Raw genomic sequence first — 21,377 nt, forward strand, 5'->3', positions numbered from 1 at the left:
CTTCAGCTAAGAAAAATGTTTTGTAAATACTGGAGCTTTTAAGAACATTAAGTTAAAAAAAAAAAAAAAAAAAAAAAAAAGGAATACTAGTTAATCAAGCAATTAATTTTTTAAATAATTCTTCCATAGCTTCCTATAACATTCCTACATATGTTTAAATTTGAAATAAAATAGAAGCAATTCAAACTCAGAAATTTGTTAAATTCAATTGCAGTCACAGTCCTCATTCCATGTTGCAAATATGACTTTTGCATTTCAGCAGCAGTTCTTACTTGAGGTGTAGCTTTTGTGTTTAATATGCTACTTTACTTTTGCTGTGCTCAGAAGGGGTTGTCGGCTCGTTCTGGTAGAGTCATGATGAGCACCTGTTTTCTAGCACAGTTGCTCCTGGCCCAGTTTTCTGTTGCGTCATTTCTTGTTTAGTACACAGCAGGTTTGGGTTTTAACATTTCTGTGTAGGCTTCAACCTAAGCGATCTACCCAATTGTGTCGTAGTATAGATCTAACAGAACTTGAAGAACTTTGTTTACAGTCCTTTATAGGCTTTGACTCTGTGTTTTGAAAACAGCTTTAAACACAACAGAAAAGCAGTATATGGGCAGGTATGGATGTCTGGATTTGCAGGGCTGTGGACAGTGCATTCATTTTAGCTTTTGAAATGGAAAATATTTTGGTCAAAACCAGAACCTATGATAAATGCCAGATCCCAACTTTGCTGAAGAATCATCTTATATTGTGTATCTATCTGTATACGAAGAGCTCAGAATGGTTATGTTTTTGTATTCTTTTATTTTAGACCTGCTACCAAGAATAATTAAATACTACATCAGTGTTAAGTAAGAAAAACAAAAAAAAAATTTGCATCAGTGGGTACTGAAACATTTCCTGTTTTTGCTTTCTTTGACAGCTTTTTGGAAACTGCAGCCTATTTCTGTATGAAACCAAAAATGGGAGAGAAAGAGGTGTCCCCACATTCTTTCTTCAGTATTTGGCATGAATTCAGTTCTGACTTCAAAGACTTCTGGAAGAAGGAAAACAAACTTATTCTTCAAGAAAGGTACATTTGTTTGTTTGTTCAAAGGCTTTTCTCAGAGAACGTTATTGGGAGCAATCGCGCAGAAACCAGTCAGCCTCATTTCATTAGCACACAACCTATTGAATGCCTTTTGGAGTGTTCTCAGTCTTTTTCTTTTTTTTTTTTTTTTTTAACAGATTCCCCCCCCCCAGTTGTCATAATTATTGAATGGGACATTAATATCAATTTGTGCTAAAGCTTTTTGGGTCCATTACCTGAACAATATTTTTGGCAGAGCATGTAACTACTATGCCACTATGAATCCAAGGAATGGGAGACTTGTTTCAGGTCTGAAAGTTGATTAAAGATTTCCCGTTAGCATATTTAGTGAAAACAAGTCAAGGCATCAAGACATGACATATTGTAAATATTTGTCCAATGAAGCTCGGAAAAAGGAAGGGAAGCAGGAAGACAGAAGGAAAAAGTCAATTGACCCTGTGTTAAGAAAAGACCTAGACTGAACCATATTGCAAATCACAGTCCGTGGACATGAGCATGTGTGGTATATAGGGCATAAAGAAATGAGACAGTAGTTTTGAAAACCTAACCATACTGTCTGGTCCATGTATTAGAAGAACTATGAAGTTTGCTTTCATCTGCATGCAGATATTGCATTGTGGTCACCCTTTGTTTATAAACATTATGCCAAGAATTAATCAGTTGTTTAAAAAGTAATAAATGTCGTATAAGGACAAATTAAACAAATACAAACATGAAAACTGTAAACACTGTTATATAATCCTACATCTGTTAGCAACTTGAGTGACCTCGGTATACAGATAATGAAACTAGTTCTGAGCCTTAACATTAACAGGATTGAAGCTTTGTGTTCATTAAATGTTTGATATCAGTCCACTTTTAGGTAAATTGACAAGAACAGGCCTCTCTTTCGAGAGTACTCACCCCATGTAATTGTCACAGATATCAGATTACTGGTTTAGGAAGTTATTGAAAACTTTCCTTAGGTACCTACATGATCAATGTTGTGTATACCATATATGTTTAGTGTAAGTGGATACATTTTGGAACAAGCAGTCTCACAGTTAAGAAAACTGGATTCTGCTCCTATTGCAAGAGTGTGGTGCAAATGTTAGCACAGTACAGCAGCTCTCCAGGGACCTATTTCATTTTACTGACTGTCTGACTTAATTTTATGTAATTAAGTGTATCTCTTTGGAATTGAGTTGACAGTTAAATACTACCTTTGGTTTCCTATGCAGGGATTTAGCTGCCAACTTAATACCGGTTAATTTAATCTTGTATTTTTTATAGAACAGGATTTTAAAAAAATGTCCTTTCATTTCCAAAATACTAGGCTATTTTTCTAAAAATAAACAAACAAAAATCCTCCAGAGGGTTCTCGCCGCAAAATATTTTTCTTTAAAAGACATTAACTAAATAAGCACAAAACCTCTTCCTCCTATTTTTCTTATACATCTAAAGCTTAAGAGAAGAATGGGATTGCGATACAATCATTTAATTCTCTCTCAGTTCAATGTATGTGTACACTAAGAGGATGTGTTGAAGCAGCAGAGAAAAAAGGTGGCTGTCAGCTGGTCCCTTCTAGGGCAAGGGTGTTTTTAGCCTGAAAGGAACTGAACATGTATAACCTACAAAATAGCTCTAGGTGCAGGATGTGACAGGGAAGGGAAAGGACAGTGAGAAAGGGCCTGCGGTGGGAAACTGGGAGATCCCTAGGAAGAACAGCAAAGAGACCCAAACCCAGACTTGGAGCTGATGGGATGAAGGAGACTTTCCCAGGGGGACAGACAAGACTGTGTAACTGCAGTCCAGGAAGTCACTGAGATAGAGACTGAAAATGATCCATCCTGAAAATCACAGGTAGATTTTTGTTTTGAATTTTAATTTTTACTTGTCTCATCAAGTTTAAATCTTCCTCTCTATAGATTTTGTTTGTTCAGCTGAGGCAGGGTTTAGACTTTGAAAACCTTTGATGTCTTGGTTTGTGCTCACCTCTCAGAAAAGTTTGGCATGGTGCCGTTTCAGGTCTGGCAAAGTCAAGCTCTCTTCATTGCCTTTTAGGAATTAAAATATTTTGGCCAAATTGGCAGTAAGAGTAACAATTTTCCAAGTAAGACAAATTATTTTCCTGAAAATGAAGAATCTTCTTTGGTAAAACAGCTGTCTTATCAAAGCCTTTACGTGGAAAATATTTTGCCTCAACCTGATATCTGAAGTTGTCCTTTAGGCTTTTTATCTTGATTTTACATTTCTACTTTTCTTGGTGAAAGACAAGATGGTGTGATGTGAAGGTGTCTTGGTATTGAGAAGTCAAAGGAGAAAAATCTTGATGGAAAAATCAGTGTTGCCCAAAGGTGTAAGAATGTACAACATGATGGTTTTCAAAATCTCAGCCTAGATCGACAGATCCGTAGGTGACAGAAATCTGAAATCTGCCTATTGCCACTGAAATAAAAATCATTATTTCAAGAGACTAGATTTTCCTCTTTAGTTGATGTTCTTGAAGGTTTTTCTGCTGCTAAAGTTGAAGAGCAGGCTAGAACTTTAATGGTCAAAGTAACTTTCTGTAGTTTTTCATTGGCGGCAAAATCAAGTGACAGATACGGTGAGACTTTTCTTTTTAAAGTATTGCAGTATGCCACCTTTGGTGAATTATTTACCAGGTTACTGCCTCATGAAGCATACTTTAATTATACATTTTATAAGTAATTATAACAACTTTATTCCCTCTTCTTTTTTAGTCTGATCATCTTTCTTTCTCACCCCCTGGTTGGTTTTGGGGTTTTTTTGCCTCTTCTTCCACTTTAGTGTTCAGTTTAATAAACTTTTACGCTGTGGGCAATGTTTCTAGAATATTTTATATCCCAGTTTCCATATGGACTGTTAATAGAGGCTGTTGCTTATTTAGTCTCTGCAAATATGAGTCACGCTGTTTTACAATAATTTACCCAAAGGCTTTTCATAGATGGTATTTCCTAAGTTGGTACTACTTTTTGTTACCGATAGATTAAAAGTGAATGTTTTAAAGAAAGCAGTCAGCCAGTTCTTATTTTAAACACTTTTCACTTGGTATTTCAACTTGTATATTCGTTTGCCAGGCATTTATATGCAAAAGATAAACATTGAAGTGTCAGACTTCGTATTTCCTTACAAGAAGATGAGAAAAAAAAAAATTAAGAAAAATGGTGCAAGGTTAAAAACAAATTAATTTTTCTGAAGTTTTCTACTGCTTTTACTCAGTTCTCTCACTTGAAATAAAGCAGACCTGGAAAATACCAGCTGTAGAGAAAATTATGCATGATAAACTGTTAAATACAGTAGCAATAAAAAGAAAAATGCACCTGAAAATTACAGTGGAAGCATAGCTCTGCCAAAAGGTTTTCTGAACAGTACTATTTTTTTTGTGGTCACACTGCAGTCAAGGCTAACTGGAGCATTCCAATAGAAATTGTTATCTGGGTTATTAATAAAGTTCTCAAAAATATTTTGTGGAGGTTGAAATTTCTGATGCTATGTCTATCCTAAAGATGTATCCTTTTAAATGAAAATTTCCAAAGTAATATAACTTCTTTCTTATTAAGCAACTTTAAAAAAAAAAAACCCAAAACAAAACAAAACCCAAAACAAAATGAAAGGAAAAGCACAAGCAAACTTAATGGGGCATGTTTTGACTTTTTAAATGTTGTTGTTACCATTGTCCTTTCATTATGTATTTAATGTGTCACTGGAAGTCTGTGCTTTGCATTCGTACTTTGAAAACTCTTGAAAGGTATCTGTCAGTATAGTTTGCACTTTACGTGTAATTAGCAAGAAAGCCAAGAAGAGCTTACATATTTTCCCTAATACTTTTTCAATGTTGTTTGAAAAAAAGTATATTATTTTGAACCTTGCACGCTTCCTGTTTGGCATCCTCATTATCTATACATGTATTTCAGTTGCTGCATAACCTGAGATGCATGTTACTCTCTGAATACATATTGTCAGATAACGCACAGCTGCAGTGACAGCTATGCAAAAGTCTCACCTTCTTAGGAAAACTCTTAGGGGATCACACCACCAATCTTCAAATGCCAAAAGTGAGAGCAAGTGTCTCGTACAAACTGACTTATGAATATATTAACTCTTTTCTCATTAATCTGTCTTTATTTCACCCCCAACCCGGTTTCTTTATATTTCTGAGGTAGAGATATTCAATGTTAAGTGCACTATTCCAGTCTAGCACTTCTGTGAGAGCAAGAAGTATTTTAATTTTTCTTGACATCCAGCAAAGTCCTACAGAACTTTCCTAGGAACCAGGAAAAGATAGCCTGTCCTAGGAATAAAAAGATAAAAGACCTCATGAGGCAACACCTAATATAACCCTACAGAGGGAAGTCTTGAAAAGTTATGATCAATTTAAAAGAAAAAAAAAAAAGAAAAGAAAAAAAAAGTTAAGCAACTGCTGGGTATGGCAATCAAATATGGAATTTGCGAATCCTTGGTAGCTAAAAATAACATTATTTATCAGAAAATCTCGTATTGGTGTGAACAGCAATGATCCATCTTTAGGACTACAACTTCATCTTTTCTTTAGGGCCATGAAATACACCCTGGCTCATTGCAGTAACAAAAAGCAGTCAGTCCTTTAAGAACTTTTATGTTTTAAAGAAAAGTTCCATTGCTGTCAAAAGTGAATATCAATATCATTAGGCCTTAGATGCCAGTTCAGATCTTACTAGAAATCGGTCAATAATAAGGCAGAAACATGTTTTCAGGGCCACAGTTCCACCTTCCCTTTCTCTGGGTACAAATGAGGTACTGACACTCATTTGTCCACTCCAGCTCTGGACATATTTCCATTTCTTCAGATTGTTCGCTGTTCCAGAGGGCCTGTGCAACCTTGCAAAGATTTACCTAAACAGGGGAAAGAAAGTTGTATTTCTAGAGGGGGGGGGAGAGGGAGAGAGAGAGGAAGGGACAGATATAGGTGCCCTGTAAGTGTGTACATAAGGTATATATTGCTCATAAGCTCAGTCTGGCCCTTGCCTTTATGAAGAGGCATGTCACCGAACAGAGACTGACTGTGTCAGGGATGCCAGCAGAGGAGAGTTCATAAGCAGGATCAACGTGATGGTAAAGTTCTGTAATTCCCTGATATCTTGCATCACACTAAGCTTGAGAATTTCTTTTGGCTGACTTTATTCAACCCTTTAACTCCCACGATAAATCTTTGACACATTAAAAATAATCTATAAACTCAAAAAAATCACTCGTCTCTCAAATGTAAAAGTTGCCCATTCCCGTAAGAATAGCAGTTAAGCTGGCACCTGGTGTGTCACACTGTGTATATCTAGATGAAAGGGAGATTCCTGGCCAGCATGTCTCCACAGCTCATTGATCTCCCTCTGCAGAAAGACTGGTATGTCTCCCTACAGACTCCTCGGCAGGATGATTTAAAACTTGCTGTTGAGCAATTTAAAGTCTGGCATTGGATGTCTGTACGTTGCACAGTGAGGAGCATATTGGTAAGCTGCCACTTCTGCTTGCAGAGGAGGGCATTAAATCCCATAGCACGAGCAATGTCCTCTCAGAGTAATTTAAGGGATATTTTGTTAACGCTTATAATAGGAACCAGTGAGTCAGACTTGAGAGTGAGAAATCGGGGGACATGGGAATATGCACTTGCAAAGAAATGTGGAGATGGAAGGAAAGAGAAGAAAAATGTGTATGGAGTGGCAACATGAGAGGGAAATGATGAAAATGTGGAGTATATTTAGTGGGGTCACATTTTGCTTGGCATGCTGTTATAATGCCAACTAAAAGCTCCAAGTGTTATGTTAGTAAGTAGTTATGGGTAGATACATTTTCTGACTTGGGAACTTTAATCTCAATGTCTTTATTGCTCTCTAATCAACCGAGTTGCATGCTGGTAGGCTTCGTTTTACAACTCATAATGACACTTCAGAACAGAATGCAGCTTACGTGACTTTGAATTGAATAATTAAAAGGATCTTCAGTTTTTGAGAGTATTTCAAAATTTTAACTTAAATAAAAGAGCTTTCTGATCAGAAAATACTGTTACCGGCATTGGAAAATCTACTTAAAAGAAGCCCAAACACACCAAAGATTCAGAAGCTAGGAACAGTCCTCTGAGGCAGTATCTCACAAAGAGGCAATTTGCTGTCCAGCTGAGAGAGGTTGCTCAACATTTCAGTACTACTTTTTTCTTCCTTGCCCGCTTTCAGCAATTAGTCCTTTTTTTAATGAAAACACCATCCTTTTTGGTTAGGGGAGAAGAGCAGTGACTTTCATTTTGAGCACTGCTTTCGAGGGAAAAGGTTGTGAAAAATAAAAGCATTTGGAGATAAATTTCTCAATCCGGATCTTTGGTGGATATTACTTTTAAATACCTTAGTTTGACATTTTTAAGTAATACTGTGTTTTGTAAGGCAGTATTTCCATTTGCAACTGTAAGCCAACTGGTGCATAGAAATAGTAAACTTGAACAAAGTGAATGATCTAGTAAAAAACTAATTCCAAATCTGTGATCTTTCCTAATTTTTATGACTTGCATGATGCCAGCTTCCAGAATGCCCCCACATAAACAGCAGAAGGGCTTTTCAGCGGTCTCTTCTTTATTTACCTGGTGATGATGTTGTATCATGCTGGCATGTTACGTTGCATCCTAGTATGTGTGTTGTGCATAAAAGGAGATAGATACCAATCATCATCTCATAATGAACTTTGCAGCCTGTTTTCATGGCTGTAATGTCAGACTGGGTGTGACAGTTTAGGGTATAGTGAGATGGGATACCATGATTCCTACCATACAGCGTTCTTTTCAGTTTTTTTAACCCCTTCCTGTTCACCACCATTTTGCCTTTTATCATAGGCAAAATGACATTTGCCTATGATAAAAATCAGCCCAACGTACTCAATAGATATTTGCATATTGGTGAAAAAAAACACCACTAAAAATTTTAAACAGAATTTTTGACAAGAGGTGCTACACTTTCTATACTTGTGAAATGTTTTCATTCCCAGGCAAAGTGATTACTTTGGCATTTGAGGTGCAATAAAATATTGTAATGTTTTACAAATGAGCAGAATTTGTCATTAAAATATTAGTCCCCAAAAGTTTGAGACGCTCACAAAGACTTAAAATCTACTGTAACCCAGACTGATCCTGAACTACTGAAGATGTTAGATTCCTTGGTTACTGAGAGTTTGCCAAACCAGTGCATGGAGTTGGTATAGTAATGACAACATCCATTAAGTGTAAGTGCATGGCTGTGTGCATGCTTTATGGTATGAGTACCATATGAGGGAATAGTCTAACATCAGGGGTTTTTTTACATTTTTGGGAAGAGCCTTACTGTGTCTGCAGTCATTTTGAGTCATTACATAATTATGAATGGGCACCTTTTGATATTATTATTTTCACCTGATGCAGCAAAGTTGGAGGCCTCTTATTTTCCCATCTCCTGCACTGGAGATCTCTAATTCTGTCGCTCTCCAGATGACTTCTACTTTTTTTCCTTTTCTTTCCAGTGATCTCTTCTATTCACTCAATTCTCATCTCTGCTTGTACTGCCAATCTTGTAGCTATCAATTTTCCAATGTAGTACCCCCAGTATACCCAATGTAGCAACTCATCTGTCCAGGGTAGGTCTCCATATTCTCTTTAGGATAGTCTCCTTCTCCATGTAGTCTGTTCACTGAGACTTTTCTCATTCTTTTTTACACATTGCATTGTTTCCTTCTTTTACCCCATCTGCTCCTTAAAAATATTTTACAGCAAACACATAGTTTCGTGTTTCTGTTCACTCACGACTTTCCTTTCTTTTGCTTGTCGATTATGTTACCAGTTTTACCTCACCTCCAGTCTTGTTCCCTTCCCTTATCATTTCCTGTTGAATTTCCTAAGCAAATAGCCCAGAATGCAGCCAGCTTCTTTGAGAGCAACCTGGCTTCAGTTCCAAGAAAAACAATGGAAGGTGATTACTATCTTTTCCTATAGCAACCTCAATTTTCATATGCAAAGTCTGTAGGAAAGTGATTTCCATTTTGCTTGAAGGTAGCCAGGTATAGCCTGAAATACTGGCCACTTTGACAAGAAAAAAAAAAAAAAAAAATTGATGGCAGAAGTCAGGAAATGTATTTAAGTGGGTATATGCATGTTTGCATTTTATTAGAATAATAGCCATCCTTAACAGTTTAATTTTTTTACGTCATTACATTTTCAAGGTGAAATTTTCTTTAATGCTAAAGTCATCATCTTTAAAACGTGTTTCAACGCAGTATTTTTTTTTGTATTTATGCACATCTATGTATCTCTGCACAGATAAGAGCAGAATCCCTAGATCACCAAGAATGATTGCCAGATAGAACTGAGTGAAACTGAACACTTCTGAATTGAAATTCTTTCAGAATATTTTGAAATGTGTTGTGGATTTCAGTAAGAACTCTGCAAATGGGAAGGTCTCATTTTCATTTCAGTTGGCCTCAATTTCAGTCGGCCTCGAAGCCTTATTTTAGGCCCGTTTGACATGATGCACACAGAAGAAAATCTGAAATGTATTCCCCAAAGTCTATTCTACGCTGTTGACAGAGGAGGAATCTTATTGAGGGTCCTGCTACAGGTTAGCCTCTGTGTTAAGTGGCCAGATTAAAACATTTTAATTTATTTGTCTTTGGTCCTCTGAGCCAAAGTATGATTAATCGCTGCGTCTTTCAGTCAGCCATTGCCTTGTGGTCCTTGAAGTAACCATGCAAGGAGCTAGCAGGGATGTCAAAATAGTCTAATACATAATCTCTTTGTTGGTAGGCAGAGGTTAGGTTTCATCAGTCAGTTTGATGGGACCAGATACATTATAATGTGCTTCTTATCTGTATAAAGTCTTTGCAATCAGATACTGAATCATATCTGTGTCATCACTTCAACCCTATTGGCGTGAAAGTAAAAGCTCTACATTTTTTACTCTACTTTTATGTTGGGAATTGTAATTTTCCTTTCTGTTTCTTTGCTAAAGAGAAACTCCTTAGCAAAAAATAATTTCAATATTTTAGTAACTGGGTCAAAGAATAAAATAGAGGCACATAGCTCTGGAAGAGTTTTCAAAGAAAGACTTTTAAAGTTTCCTGCTCTTGAAGTCTTAAAGATGTCTGGCACTTGATATTTTTGCTGAGGATTTTTCTTTTCATTTTTATTTGTAAAGGTACTATTATTATTATAAACAAGTTATCTCCAACCCAGACAAACCTACATAAAATATTTTGGCAACACCCCTTCTATTTACCTGATAATAAGCACTTAGTAGTATAAAGAGTATTGGCCTCATCTTTTTTTATGTTAAAAAATACAGAATATCTGCAGAAAAATGTCTTTTGGGTTTCATGAACTGTACCGTCAAACTGTAAAAGTAATGTCTGTCTGAGTTTATCGTGGAAGTTTTTGTGAGCGACTCTACTATCTAAGGCATATAACCTTCCAGCCTTCTCACTGTGCTTACATTTGTCATGTCGTAGTGCTCGCTAGTGAAGTGTAAGGCTACCAAGCCTAGATGGAGCCAGTAGGAAATGAATCTGTCTGCCACAGATACTTCAGACAAAATTATTAATGTTTAGTGGCAGGAAAGTGGCTCCCCCCTCCTCAATGGACTGAATGATGACAGAAAGTCTCTAAGCCTTGATAAGGTTGTGGCCAGGCTGGCTTTTGGTCTAGAAGGTAGATAAAGATACTCTGTCTTTTGGGCTTGTAAGGATGTCTGGTTTCTTTTTCCTGTGTGTGTGCCAAAGTGTAACTTGCTTATTCATCTTACAGACTGTCTTTAAACTTAATCATAGTTTGTATATGTTTGCCTCACAATAAATATGAGGTAGAAGGAGGTGAAAGTGCTGGAGAAGAGTTTTTATTATGATGGAAATAAGAAACTACTTCCTTTGTTACGGGTGACAATTATTAGACTCTCTGAATCTTATTAAGTAGCAGATTTCGAGACCTTAATTCTTGGGCTCTGTAAGTGACTGGCTGTTCATTTACTTGTAGATTTGGTTTTTTAACTCATCCATGGATTGCCCACTGTTGTACATTCCCTACATGCTTTCTTATTGTTGGGGCTGTTTGGAAGTATATCCTTTCTGAAATAATGCAAGCAATGCTTTAGCTAAATTTAATATTTAAGGAGACATATTTGTCCAGATTCAAGTTATGAACACTCTTATTAAGTATTTATAGAATCTGCCCTGGGCCTGATGTTGGGTCCACTGCTGTAAATACCTCTACTCTTCAGATTACTACAGTGAGAGTTAAGCAACTGTTTGGCTGTCTAGACTGAGAAGACTAGTTTTTGCAGGGTTATGTTCTCATTAAGACAAAATCAAGAAATGATTTGGGAAAAGAAGTAACAGGCAAAAATTGCTAAAGGTAATGCAGCTGATGTTATCTTTCCTATCAAACGGATACTCTCACTTTTACACCAGAATTGACATGAGATGGGACAGGGGTTGATAGCAAAGGAACCCGTCAGTTTACTGAAAGAAAGTGAGTTTAGGAAGCAGTTGAAAAGTGTGAAGTGAGATAGTTTGAGCATCAGTCTAGCAAAGAAGATTAGCACACTGTAAGCTTGCAAATTATTCCCATCACACTAACCAAGTTAACTGTACCACCTGGCTTCTTCAAGAGTGCACCATGTCCCTTGTTACCTCCATCTTACCCACTCTCAGATCATGCCTTGAACATTCGTCCTGCTTCTGAGTATTTGGTTGCGCTTGAGAGCAACGGCTCTACAAAGGGACCGAACAGCCTCTATAACAGAAAGTATTAGTAGTGTAGAACTAAATAGTTTAAGTAAAAACAGATCTTCAGAACAATAAATCAATCTATACACATGCTTGCCTTTGCCTAAGGGTCATAATTCTCAGGAACTGGGGAACACCCACCTTCCTCAGACTCTTTTTCCACAGCCTCCCCCGGTGGCAGCCTATCTTTCCACACAGGGCCTGACAATTGAATCCCCACTCCTTTCCTAGGAATGTCTTTTTAACCGTTTCATGCTCTTTGAGCTCTTTGTGCTCTGCATTGGCAGAGCAGCAGTGTCACTTTGGCCTGGAGCCTGGAAGTATGTAATTGTCTGCAATTGCTTCCTCTTTTGTGACTGTTGGGAGGCTCACAGATTCATAGCTCTTGTGTTGTTTTCTCCAAATATCCTCATCCCTCCTCCCAGTATTGAATTAGATCCATTATTTTCTTCATGAAGCTCTAACAATTCACCATAGTTGAATAGTTAACCCAGTCTTCCTGATACAACCACTAGCGTTCATACAATTTTTGCACCTTTTGGTCTTAGGTTATTATCCTGCACCTCCACGCTGATCAGGGTCTCACTGAAGTCGGTGGGAAGTAGTGCAGGAAAAGCCTGAGCAGGAGGAAGGTATGCAGGAATTTGCCACTGTGAGAAATATGACTTGAACCAGGCATGAGTTGACAGAAGCAAGGTGGTTTTGCCTAAAGCTTGTTAGTTTCATGGATGGGAAGATGAAGAATCATTCAGTGCCAGTAGAGAAAAACAAAGAAGTTGACAAAAAATTGCCAGTGGCAATTAAAAGTTATTTTCCAACGGAATTAAGACTATTGCCCTTACTTCAAAGGTAACCTTTTATCTGCTTTTCTAGATTTTGCAGTTTAAATGGTACTGAGGTTCATACCAAAACACATCCTTTTGCTCTTCCAGAAGGATTAGGTTATTTTAATTTTACATTTAATAAAATCCTAATTTAGTTGAATGATCAGTCTTCAGAAGCTACACTTGCACACTGTAGAAATTGATACCAGCTCTGCTGGTTTATGATTTAGCACTGTGGAAGGCTAATGATTGCCTTTGTCTCCATATTTCACCGGTCTGCCTACTTTTCTTTTATAAATATAGCTGTAGATTTATACAGTTCTCCGTGCTTCCACTTTTAACATGGACATAAACTAAGCCTCCTAGCAATGAGCCTTTGGTGTGCTATCTTTACATTTCAAAGGACATTTCTTGCTGAAGAAGCATACGTACGGGTCATATTGGCTTCAGTGAGGCTCTATCCAATCACTTGAATCTTCCTGCACAGAGAGCAGGATGGGGGCCAAGAGACAGCGAGCTGTCCCAAACCCACACAGTGAGTCAGTGATATGGTTGGAACTGGAACTGAGCGGCTGCTAGCTCTCAGCTTTGTCTTAGTGCATTAGGGAGTAATGCTTCTCATCTTCTGCATTCCCGTCGGTATGAATAAATAGGCTCAAACTCCAAGGAATTTCACAAAAGCTCCCAAAAACTTGAGGACCGCAACCATACTAGTGAGACCAGAACCTCTTACATAATCCTAGAAAAATGGGTAGCACAAGCTTAAGGTTGTCATTTATCATTCTGGAGGTTGTGGATCATTTTTTTCAAGCGCAGTCTAAGGGACACAGAAGTTCTGACTTCCTCCCTTACAGAGTGGTGGTGTTATTAGCATTTTGCTGTTTCAGGCGGAGACAGCCTTTCTCCAAATAGCTATTTCTCTAATAGAAGCAGAACATTTAGAGATGTTACGCTAACAGTGACACTTAACGGGACCTGCTTTTTAGAAAATAACCCCTATCACTGTGTTATCAATGGTTCCATTCCGTATGAGGATTTTTGTTTTGAATTAACGTGAGACCCACAGAGAGCTGTGCTGTCTTATGAGCTGGTGTGTTAGGCAAGCAGTGGGTAAACTGTCCTGGAAGGGGGATATTTAGATGGGAAAAAGACTGGAACTAAAGATTCCCTGACATTTCCTGAGAATAACATCTGGATCTGTGTGAACTGGTTTGGTAAATATTTTTGCATGTTACATATGCTGCCATTTGCATGATAAGTAGTCTGAATACCTGCATATATTACATTGCTTCTATAAAACAGTCATTTTGATAACCTCAGTAGTACTTGTACAGTCCCCGGGATTTGATACTAATTTACTCCCAAGTAACATTTCATTTTCGTATTTCAATGATGTCTACCAGTGAAGGGAGCCAGCTATAGTTGTATTTGAAAAAAAGGAAATTATATGATAGACGTGCTATTTTATATCTGACTTCGTAAGAGTGGCTTTTGATGGGTTGGAATGAGTCTGACTGTTTGGAAAAGATCATGGGAAGATCAATGTCACAGATACTTTTCCTCCTTCAGATGCGAGTAGACATGAAGCAGAAGAAAAGGTGGTGGTTTAGGGAGAAGAAAATGTCTTTGAATTTTACTGCATTCTGTATCATTCCCATAAGCTTCTATTTAAAGCTATCACCACATTTTGGCTGCCACTTTTACTGAATCTATTTAAATATGTTTTAAAGGTGAATTACTTGGGTGTTTGACAGTTTTGTTCTATATTATGCTGCAGCAATCTATCTGATTTGCAGTCAGATAGAAAGTGTTACAGCTTGAAAGTAATAGGTTTCAAAGCCTTTTTTTCCACCACCTGTGCATGTAAAAGTCTTCCTACGTTAATAAAATATAAGGCCGTCAAATGAAGAGAGCAGCTTGTTGGAAGTGCTGGAAAAGAACTGACGTTTAAATTAATTTTTGAAAGTGTAAATTTGAAACTTATGAAAAGAACGAGGTGTGTCTGGTGAAGTTGGATAAAGGAGAGATGAATGCGAAGGCGGTTTTTTTAATGTGCTTAGCAGACCCAGCTGGAGTCTTATTTTCAAAATCTGGCCCTTACCACACACACAAAAAATATTTAAAAATAACAGTAATACAAAGTCTGATTCTCACATTGCCCTGTGTAACCTTGGTGAAATAGCAGACATGCAAGTGGTCTGGAGATGAACTGCAAGGAACCAGCCAAAGATATGTCATTTCTTCAATATCATTTTACTGTTGTTTCTTTTTTGCACTGTTGGATAATGATGAAAAGGCAGAGTAAGTGTCATCTAAAGTCTATATTGTTGGCAAGAGCAAGCCAATATAGGATTTACATTTTTATTTTCCACTTTCTTATTTATAAATAACATTCTCATCTCTCATTAAAAAAAAAAAAAAAATTACACGTCTCTCATCATTTAATGCCATCATATAGAAAGGGTTTATGTAAGTCTTTGAAGCTCAGAGAATTCATAACTTAAATCTGTATTATCAGTGTTTCAGTAATCACATATGTTTGTAAGGTTGATCTACAAAATGAGTAAAAACGGTAAAGAAACATTTTACAGTGTGCCATTGAACCCAGCAGACTGATTCCGGCAGGCTCCCAGTCTGAGTATAGCCCTCTGCCTTTCACAGTTTGTTCCCTATCTGTGTGACAAAAAGGATGTTTATCTCATCAAAAATGTGGCATTTGGTGGCATTTCACAAGGCCCTAATTTGGTACCATTCACCAAGTCAGGAAGCACTAAGAAGTGGACCCTCACTTCTGGAACCTGCTCCTCTCTTTCCATCCAAGCAGCCCAAGTGCATTCATCCCCTGTGGTCATGTAAGCCTTGCTGCTCACCCTCAGCTTTGGAAAGAGAGAGGTGTCCGCAGTGACGTGCACCACCTTGGTTGTAAACATCATGTTGCATGTTCCATGGCAATTTTTCATTTTTATTTTAAGTTAGAGAGTGAAAAATGAAAACTTAGGTTAAGATATTTTGCCATTTTAAATACAAACAAAATTGGGTGAAAGGGAAGATAGCTTGTTGAGAAACTTTGTTTAAACTGTAGTTGAAGTACTGAGGTCGGGAATGGATGAAGAATGATTTTTAAACAGTCATAAAAAGAAAAGGAGCTTTCTTAGCAGTGTTTGGTATGAATGCTCTGAAAGGTAAACTTCATGTCATCCAGTGTACTTTAAATCCTGATACATTTGAATCTTCAACTACAGTAAGCACTGATTGCTTTTGTAACTAGAATTGATTATGCCATTGACTATGCCTGTCCTTGTAAGTGCCAGAGTCTGATGGTAAGGCAACAGCCACAGAGTGCAAGTGCTATTTTGTGGAGCGTGCTAATGAAAATATGGGGCATAAAGTTATCCACTTGTGCCCTCAGGCCTAAATTTGTAAGTTATATACTGCACTGTCTTTGGACTTGGTTTTGGTCTACAGGAATATTTATAAATTTTGTGTCTCTTCAGAGTTAAAGAAGCAGAGGAAGTCTGCAGGCAGAAAAAGGGGAAGTCGTTATACAATATAAGACCAAAACATGACTCTGGAATTGTAAGTAAAAATTGTAGCAATACTTCTGTTCCCATCACTCGTTCTACCTTTTTCTCTTTGCATTTTGTAGGTATGTTATTCTTGGTGTACTTTTTTGTTCTGGGTTGGGTTTGTTTTTTTTTTTTTTAATGTTTAACATTTTCATAGAAGGTGTTAGATTAACAAACTTGAATGCTGTCTGTGAATATTACTCCACAAAATAGATGTAGCACAAGCAAGAGCAGTGTATTATTGCCCCACCCTGCCAATCTGTCTGCATCCCAGTCTTGGTGTGGGATGCACCTAGAAAGGCAGTTCCAGTCTTCAAGCTTACTCAGTCTGTGTTCGCTCTCTTTTCTACAGTTACAAAATATGAGGAAGAATTGTGATAGGTACACGTTTTTCAGGTTGGATCCCTGTACCAAGCACTAGTGGCTTCTGTTCCACTGATCTGGATTTGTTTGGAATAGAAACTCTAGAAAAAGATAATACTGTGCTCTCACCATTCTTCTGAAAACAGATAAATTACTTTAATAGTAGAGGAGTAATTCTAGTCATTCAATGAAACTTTTCCACTATGATTGCCTAAGCCTTATTAGGATCATGACTGATTTTACAGAAGATGAATATTCCTCTAGTGAAAAACTAATCTGGCACCTCACATTAAAATTATACCTGTAGCAACTGGCCACCAATTATATTTGTAAAATATTATAACAGAAGATTTTTTCATGTGTCCGTGTCCCTGCCTGTCCCCTCCTCAGGCATGATTTAATTCTTTTGTGCTTTGTAGCCATGACTATGTTACTGTGAAACAACCTTGAAATGAAGCAGGTGGTGATTTACTGTATTCTAACTAACATAATCTGACACAGGAAGAAATAGTATTGCATTTATTGTTTCTTATTCTGAATATTTAGGAAGAGTTGGCTGTGGTTAGTGCCACAAGAAATGTAAGTGGAGTAACAGCTTGGTTAAGAATGATAAACTAGATTCTATTTTATCAATTTTATTTGAAAACAGATCAAGATGTTATTTAAAAAAAAAAAAGAAACAACACAAACTAACATGGATTTGGATTTTTCCATCTCACCTATATCTTGCCGTACGTAAAGACACTGAGAGTTTGTTTGTTTGTTTTTTTAAGAAATAACTATAGGCTTAATTATTCCTGTATCATTACAATCATTATTTCACTGAAACTGGGACTTCCAGTGCTACTGAAAATTTGATAGAGTGAAAAGGAAAGTAAACAAAAATATTTCACAAGCAGTGTGCAGCTGCAGTCTACTTCAGTTCTAGCTTCAAAGGCAATCTATTTGTGAAGTCAATTCTGCAGTAAGTATAATTGAACATTAGCCTGTGTATTTCTGTGCTTTTCATATTTGTGTGGGGTGGTTTCAATTTTCTGCTTTTTTTTATTTATTTTATTTTTCAGAAAGCAAAGATAAGTATGAAAATCTGAGAGAAGAAAAGCAAAAGCCATTGTTACCTGGTTACCAAAACTCAACATGCCTGTGGGTGGGAGTGAGGGGGAAGGAAACTACGTCACCTTGATCATTTGCTTTCTTGATCTTTTTGAATTTGCTTTTTGTTCTCTAGAGTTTTCCACCAATTGATGTGTTATTGTACATTCATTTACGAATGTAATCACTTTAATGGAGTGCCCAGCAATAGACTAGGTATGGACTTGAAACACCTTCCCTGTACTCTGTATCTCCTTTGCCACTCAAAAATGATGTTTTGTAAAGTGTATGGTATATTGCAAATAGGCCAAGTCAGCATGCATAAAAAGTGGCATCTGCATCAGTTCTGAACATGCTGAAAATTGCATTAAGTTGAACTTCATAAGAATGCTACTCGATACAGTAAAACATTTCCATTCCTACTGGCAACATCTGTCTAACACAAATACTTCATGGCAGTGCACTTAGATTAGGGAAAGAAATGTTACTCCTAGTGAATTGTTTGTATCCGTTTCATGTTGGCATTTGTAGTTTGTATTTTGAATCGTTAAGTGCTGTTTATACAGTATAATCAATGCTTTCCCAACTTGTTTGGTTGCCCTCCATGACTAAATATTTGTGGAACAAGATGTTTACTGTAACTATCTTTAAAATCGATAAGGCAGCATACTTTTACTTCATCTTTTGCCAGATAGTGAATACCAGGTGGTATGGGGGTCAGAAATCCAGCATTAAAAAAAAGAAAAAGAAAGAAAAAAAGAGTAAGTGAAAAGCAGGAAAATACAGAAAAGCACAGAAGTATGATGGAGAGTATGAGAGAGATTTGGCTATTATAGTTTGTTAATATATAAAGCAGCTAATACTTTTACATGAACTTTAGAAGGTATAATATAGTTTTAACTGCTGATCACTTAAGTCAGACAGGCTTTTGGCCACATGTACATGACTTCCCTTTTGGAATTAGCTTTACAGTTAATTTAAAACTCCTTTAGAGAGCCATTAAAAGATGCACATGGGGATTGACATTTATGGAAAACAGTAGCCAATTCTAGTGACAGAACATAGACTACCAACTAATTGACATCAATTTCACACTTAACAGAATTGCAGACTTTTCCTCCAGGCTTTCAGTGTCCCCGACTAGGAGGTTAATGATTGAAATCTATGACTTAGGGCTTCCATTTTAGACCACATGCTTAATTCCTGTTCGTAATCCAGAATTTTCTATATCAGTTTTGGTCTGCTCAACTGATAACAACCCCTTCCTCCAGTCCTAATATAAGAGCCCCAAACCAATCGGCCTGATCGATAACGTTTTTCTTTCAAAGCGCACTTTTCCTGAAAGCAGACTGTGCGTGCAACTGAATTGGACGCACATGCTCACAGCCTTGGAGCCTGAAAGACACTGTGGTAAGGCAAATGAGCTCTAACCTGCTGGGTTGGGTTATTCCCTGTCTAATCTAGCGCATCAAGAGACATTCCTAGCTGTCCGGAGGCTAATATACCCTACGGGGTGTCACAAAAGGAAGTGCGCGCAATATGACCTCAGGAATCTGTTATTCTTCACATATACCAAGCACTAGAAAAGATGTTTTTTTCACTATGTGAAAAGCAAGTCTCCTGTTGCTGACAAACCTATGTGAAAATCTGTACTTGTAATAATTTCTGGCAGGGATATAAATTACCAAGAATGGAGTTCTAAAATTTTGTGTTGATGGGAGTAACATTACTATTTGGGGAAGTAAAAAGAAGAGATTATTTGCTGTTACAACTGACTTATGGAAAAAACTTTAAAAAATAAAGCTATTTTAATGGCACTGATTCAAATCCATGTTTGTATTTATGTAAACAATAGTCTTTTCCTCTTGACTTTGCTCCTAAGTGCAAGGATACAGTAGCATGTTTTCATTTGTAGCCTTCCTGTTCCCTTCAGTACCTACAGTATGTATATTACTATACTAAATGAAATAATAGATCATCTAACAAAGATCACTATGTGCAATACTGTATTTAGTGTTTCTATTTCAATTTTTTTAGAATGTTAATTTATATGAAAATAAAAGGAATAATAATGAAATAACTGCCTTCTCTCTTCACTGTCAGGCTATGCTGTAGTTTGCTAGCAACGGTTTGCTCCCTAAGCACCGCATTCCATTCAGGCTCCTGTGATCAAGGAAAAAGCTTTGTGAAGGGATCGGTGGAAACGGGGCTTCTCTTTCCTTGCCTTTTGGAAGCATAGTGACAGTAATTCCCAGTTCTGTGGATATATTACCTTTTCCCCAGGTGGTGGTAGTGAGGAGCTTCAGAGTCCTTTACCCAATCAGACTATGCATCACTCACTTCTCTGGCTTGTGCATGCCTTCCAGAGTGCATTTGGCTCAGGTTTGTAACCTGTTCCCACCGACACTGCCTACGTAACAGTCTCCAGAAATTGCCATTAGGGCGAAAACATGCATTACAAGTATTATCTGCATATTATAATGTCTTTTTATATATATATATATGTTTTATATCATTAAAGTGTTGTCCAGCAACCTGGTAGGACTGTCACATGCATACATACTACCCTTTTCACTGGATCTGCAGCGTGGATGCTAAAAGTTATTTGCAAACCTCTCTCTGAAGAACAGCGTCAAAGGCTGACAGCAGCTGGTGGTACCATGTTACGATCTTAAGAGACAAGCTGCTACACAGATTTTTCTCTTTCATTTTACTCAGGCCCAACCGGTTTGGGTGAACATGCCTCTCTTTTATACAGCTTCTCGCCAGCCTGTTTTCAAACTTCCATACAAAGTAAAGTAGCCCACTATGTGCAGCACCAAAGTTGACCCACAGCACTCCCAGAGTGGATTCCCAGCATAAGTTTCACCACTGCTCTTTTTTTTTTTCAGTGGCACACTCAGCTTTTTACAGAATTCTGGACTAATGTTCTTTTGGTTTTTTGTTTGGGTGTGTTTTAAAGAGGTCGAACACCCCAGTGGTCCCCTCTCCCCCCATTTACTGCAACATCAAGCATACTACACTTTGAGTTGGCTGTAGTCCTACAAGAGTTCTCACAGTCAAAATTCTCAGCCTTGTTGATCACCAACACCACATCTCACTCACCGTTACCTAAACAAATGCAGCAGCTAAATAAGGACTTTCATACCTGAGCAGCAGATGTGACTTATTGAGAATAACAGCCTGTTTTTGTTATGAGGAGCTAAGAAGATTCATGTTGTTTTGCTTGCAAATTAAAGCCTTTCAGAAGCATGGTACTTTGTCACGTCATGACACAGTAGTGGTTAGCTTTTTTTGTAGCACCTTTCATCACTCCAAAGCACTTCCAAAACTTAGTTAAGTATTAACCAACAGCGGCAGTGGGAATACAGTTAGTGACATCTTCCATAGACTGACGTTTTTTATTGCCCAATTTTTCAGTGATCAGCTTAAAAAGTTGGAAGCAGTTATTAATTTTATTAAGAGAAGATACAGCAAGTCTTTGCATTGCCATTATTTTGTTGCATACTCCAGGTTAATAAGCAAAGCCGAGTTTGTTCCAAGCCCGTTATATCATTTACTTAAGTTACACCAATTTTAAACTGCTATGGACAGAATAAGTGAAAACTGATGGAGTTGAGTTTTTCTGAAGATAGTTTGAACAGGTCAGCAAAGGAGGGAGGCAGAAAACCATACCCCACACCATTCAGGTCTGCC

At 37.4% G+C, this 21,377-nt stretch overlaps 1 protein-coding gene across 2 annotated transcripts in view; it reads left to right on the forward strand.

Annotated features, from left to right (window-relative positions):
* Positions 1-19,675, forward strand: part of FMN2 (formin 2) — a 168,213-nt gene extending 148,538 nt beyond the window's left edge. For both annotated transcript variants that reach the window (XM_076334185.1, XM_076334186.1), the window contains 3 exons: positions 908-1,057; positions 16,155-16,236; positions 17,654-19,675. In XM_076334185.1, the coding sequence (XP_076190300.1) occupies positions 908-1,057; positions 16,155-16,236; positions 17,654-17,680 (259 nt within the window). In that variant the 3' untranslated portion in view covers positions 17,681-19,675. The remainder of the gene's footprint in view (positions 1-907; positions 1,058-16,154; positions 16,237-17,653) is intronic.
* The last annotated feature ends 1,702 nt before the right edge of the window (positions 19,676-21,377 follow it).

This window comes from Aptenodytes patagonicus, chromosome 3 (assembly GCF_965638725.1).
Source record: "Aptenodytes patagonicus chromosome 3, bAptPat1.pri.cur, whole genome shotgun sequence".
Taxonomy (NCBI): domain Eukaryota; kingdom Metazoa; phylum Chordata; class Aves; order Sphenisciformes; family Spheniscidae; genus Aptenodytes; species Aptenodytes patagonicus.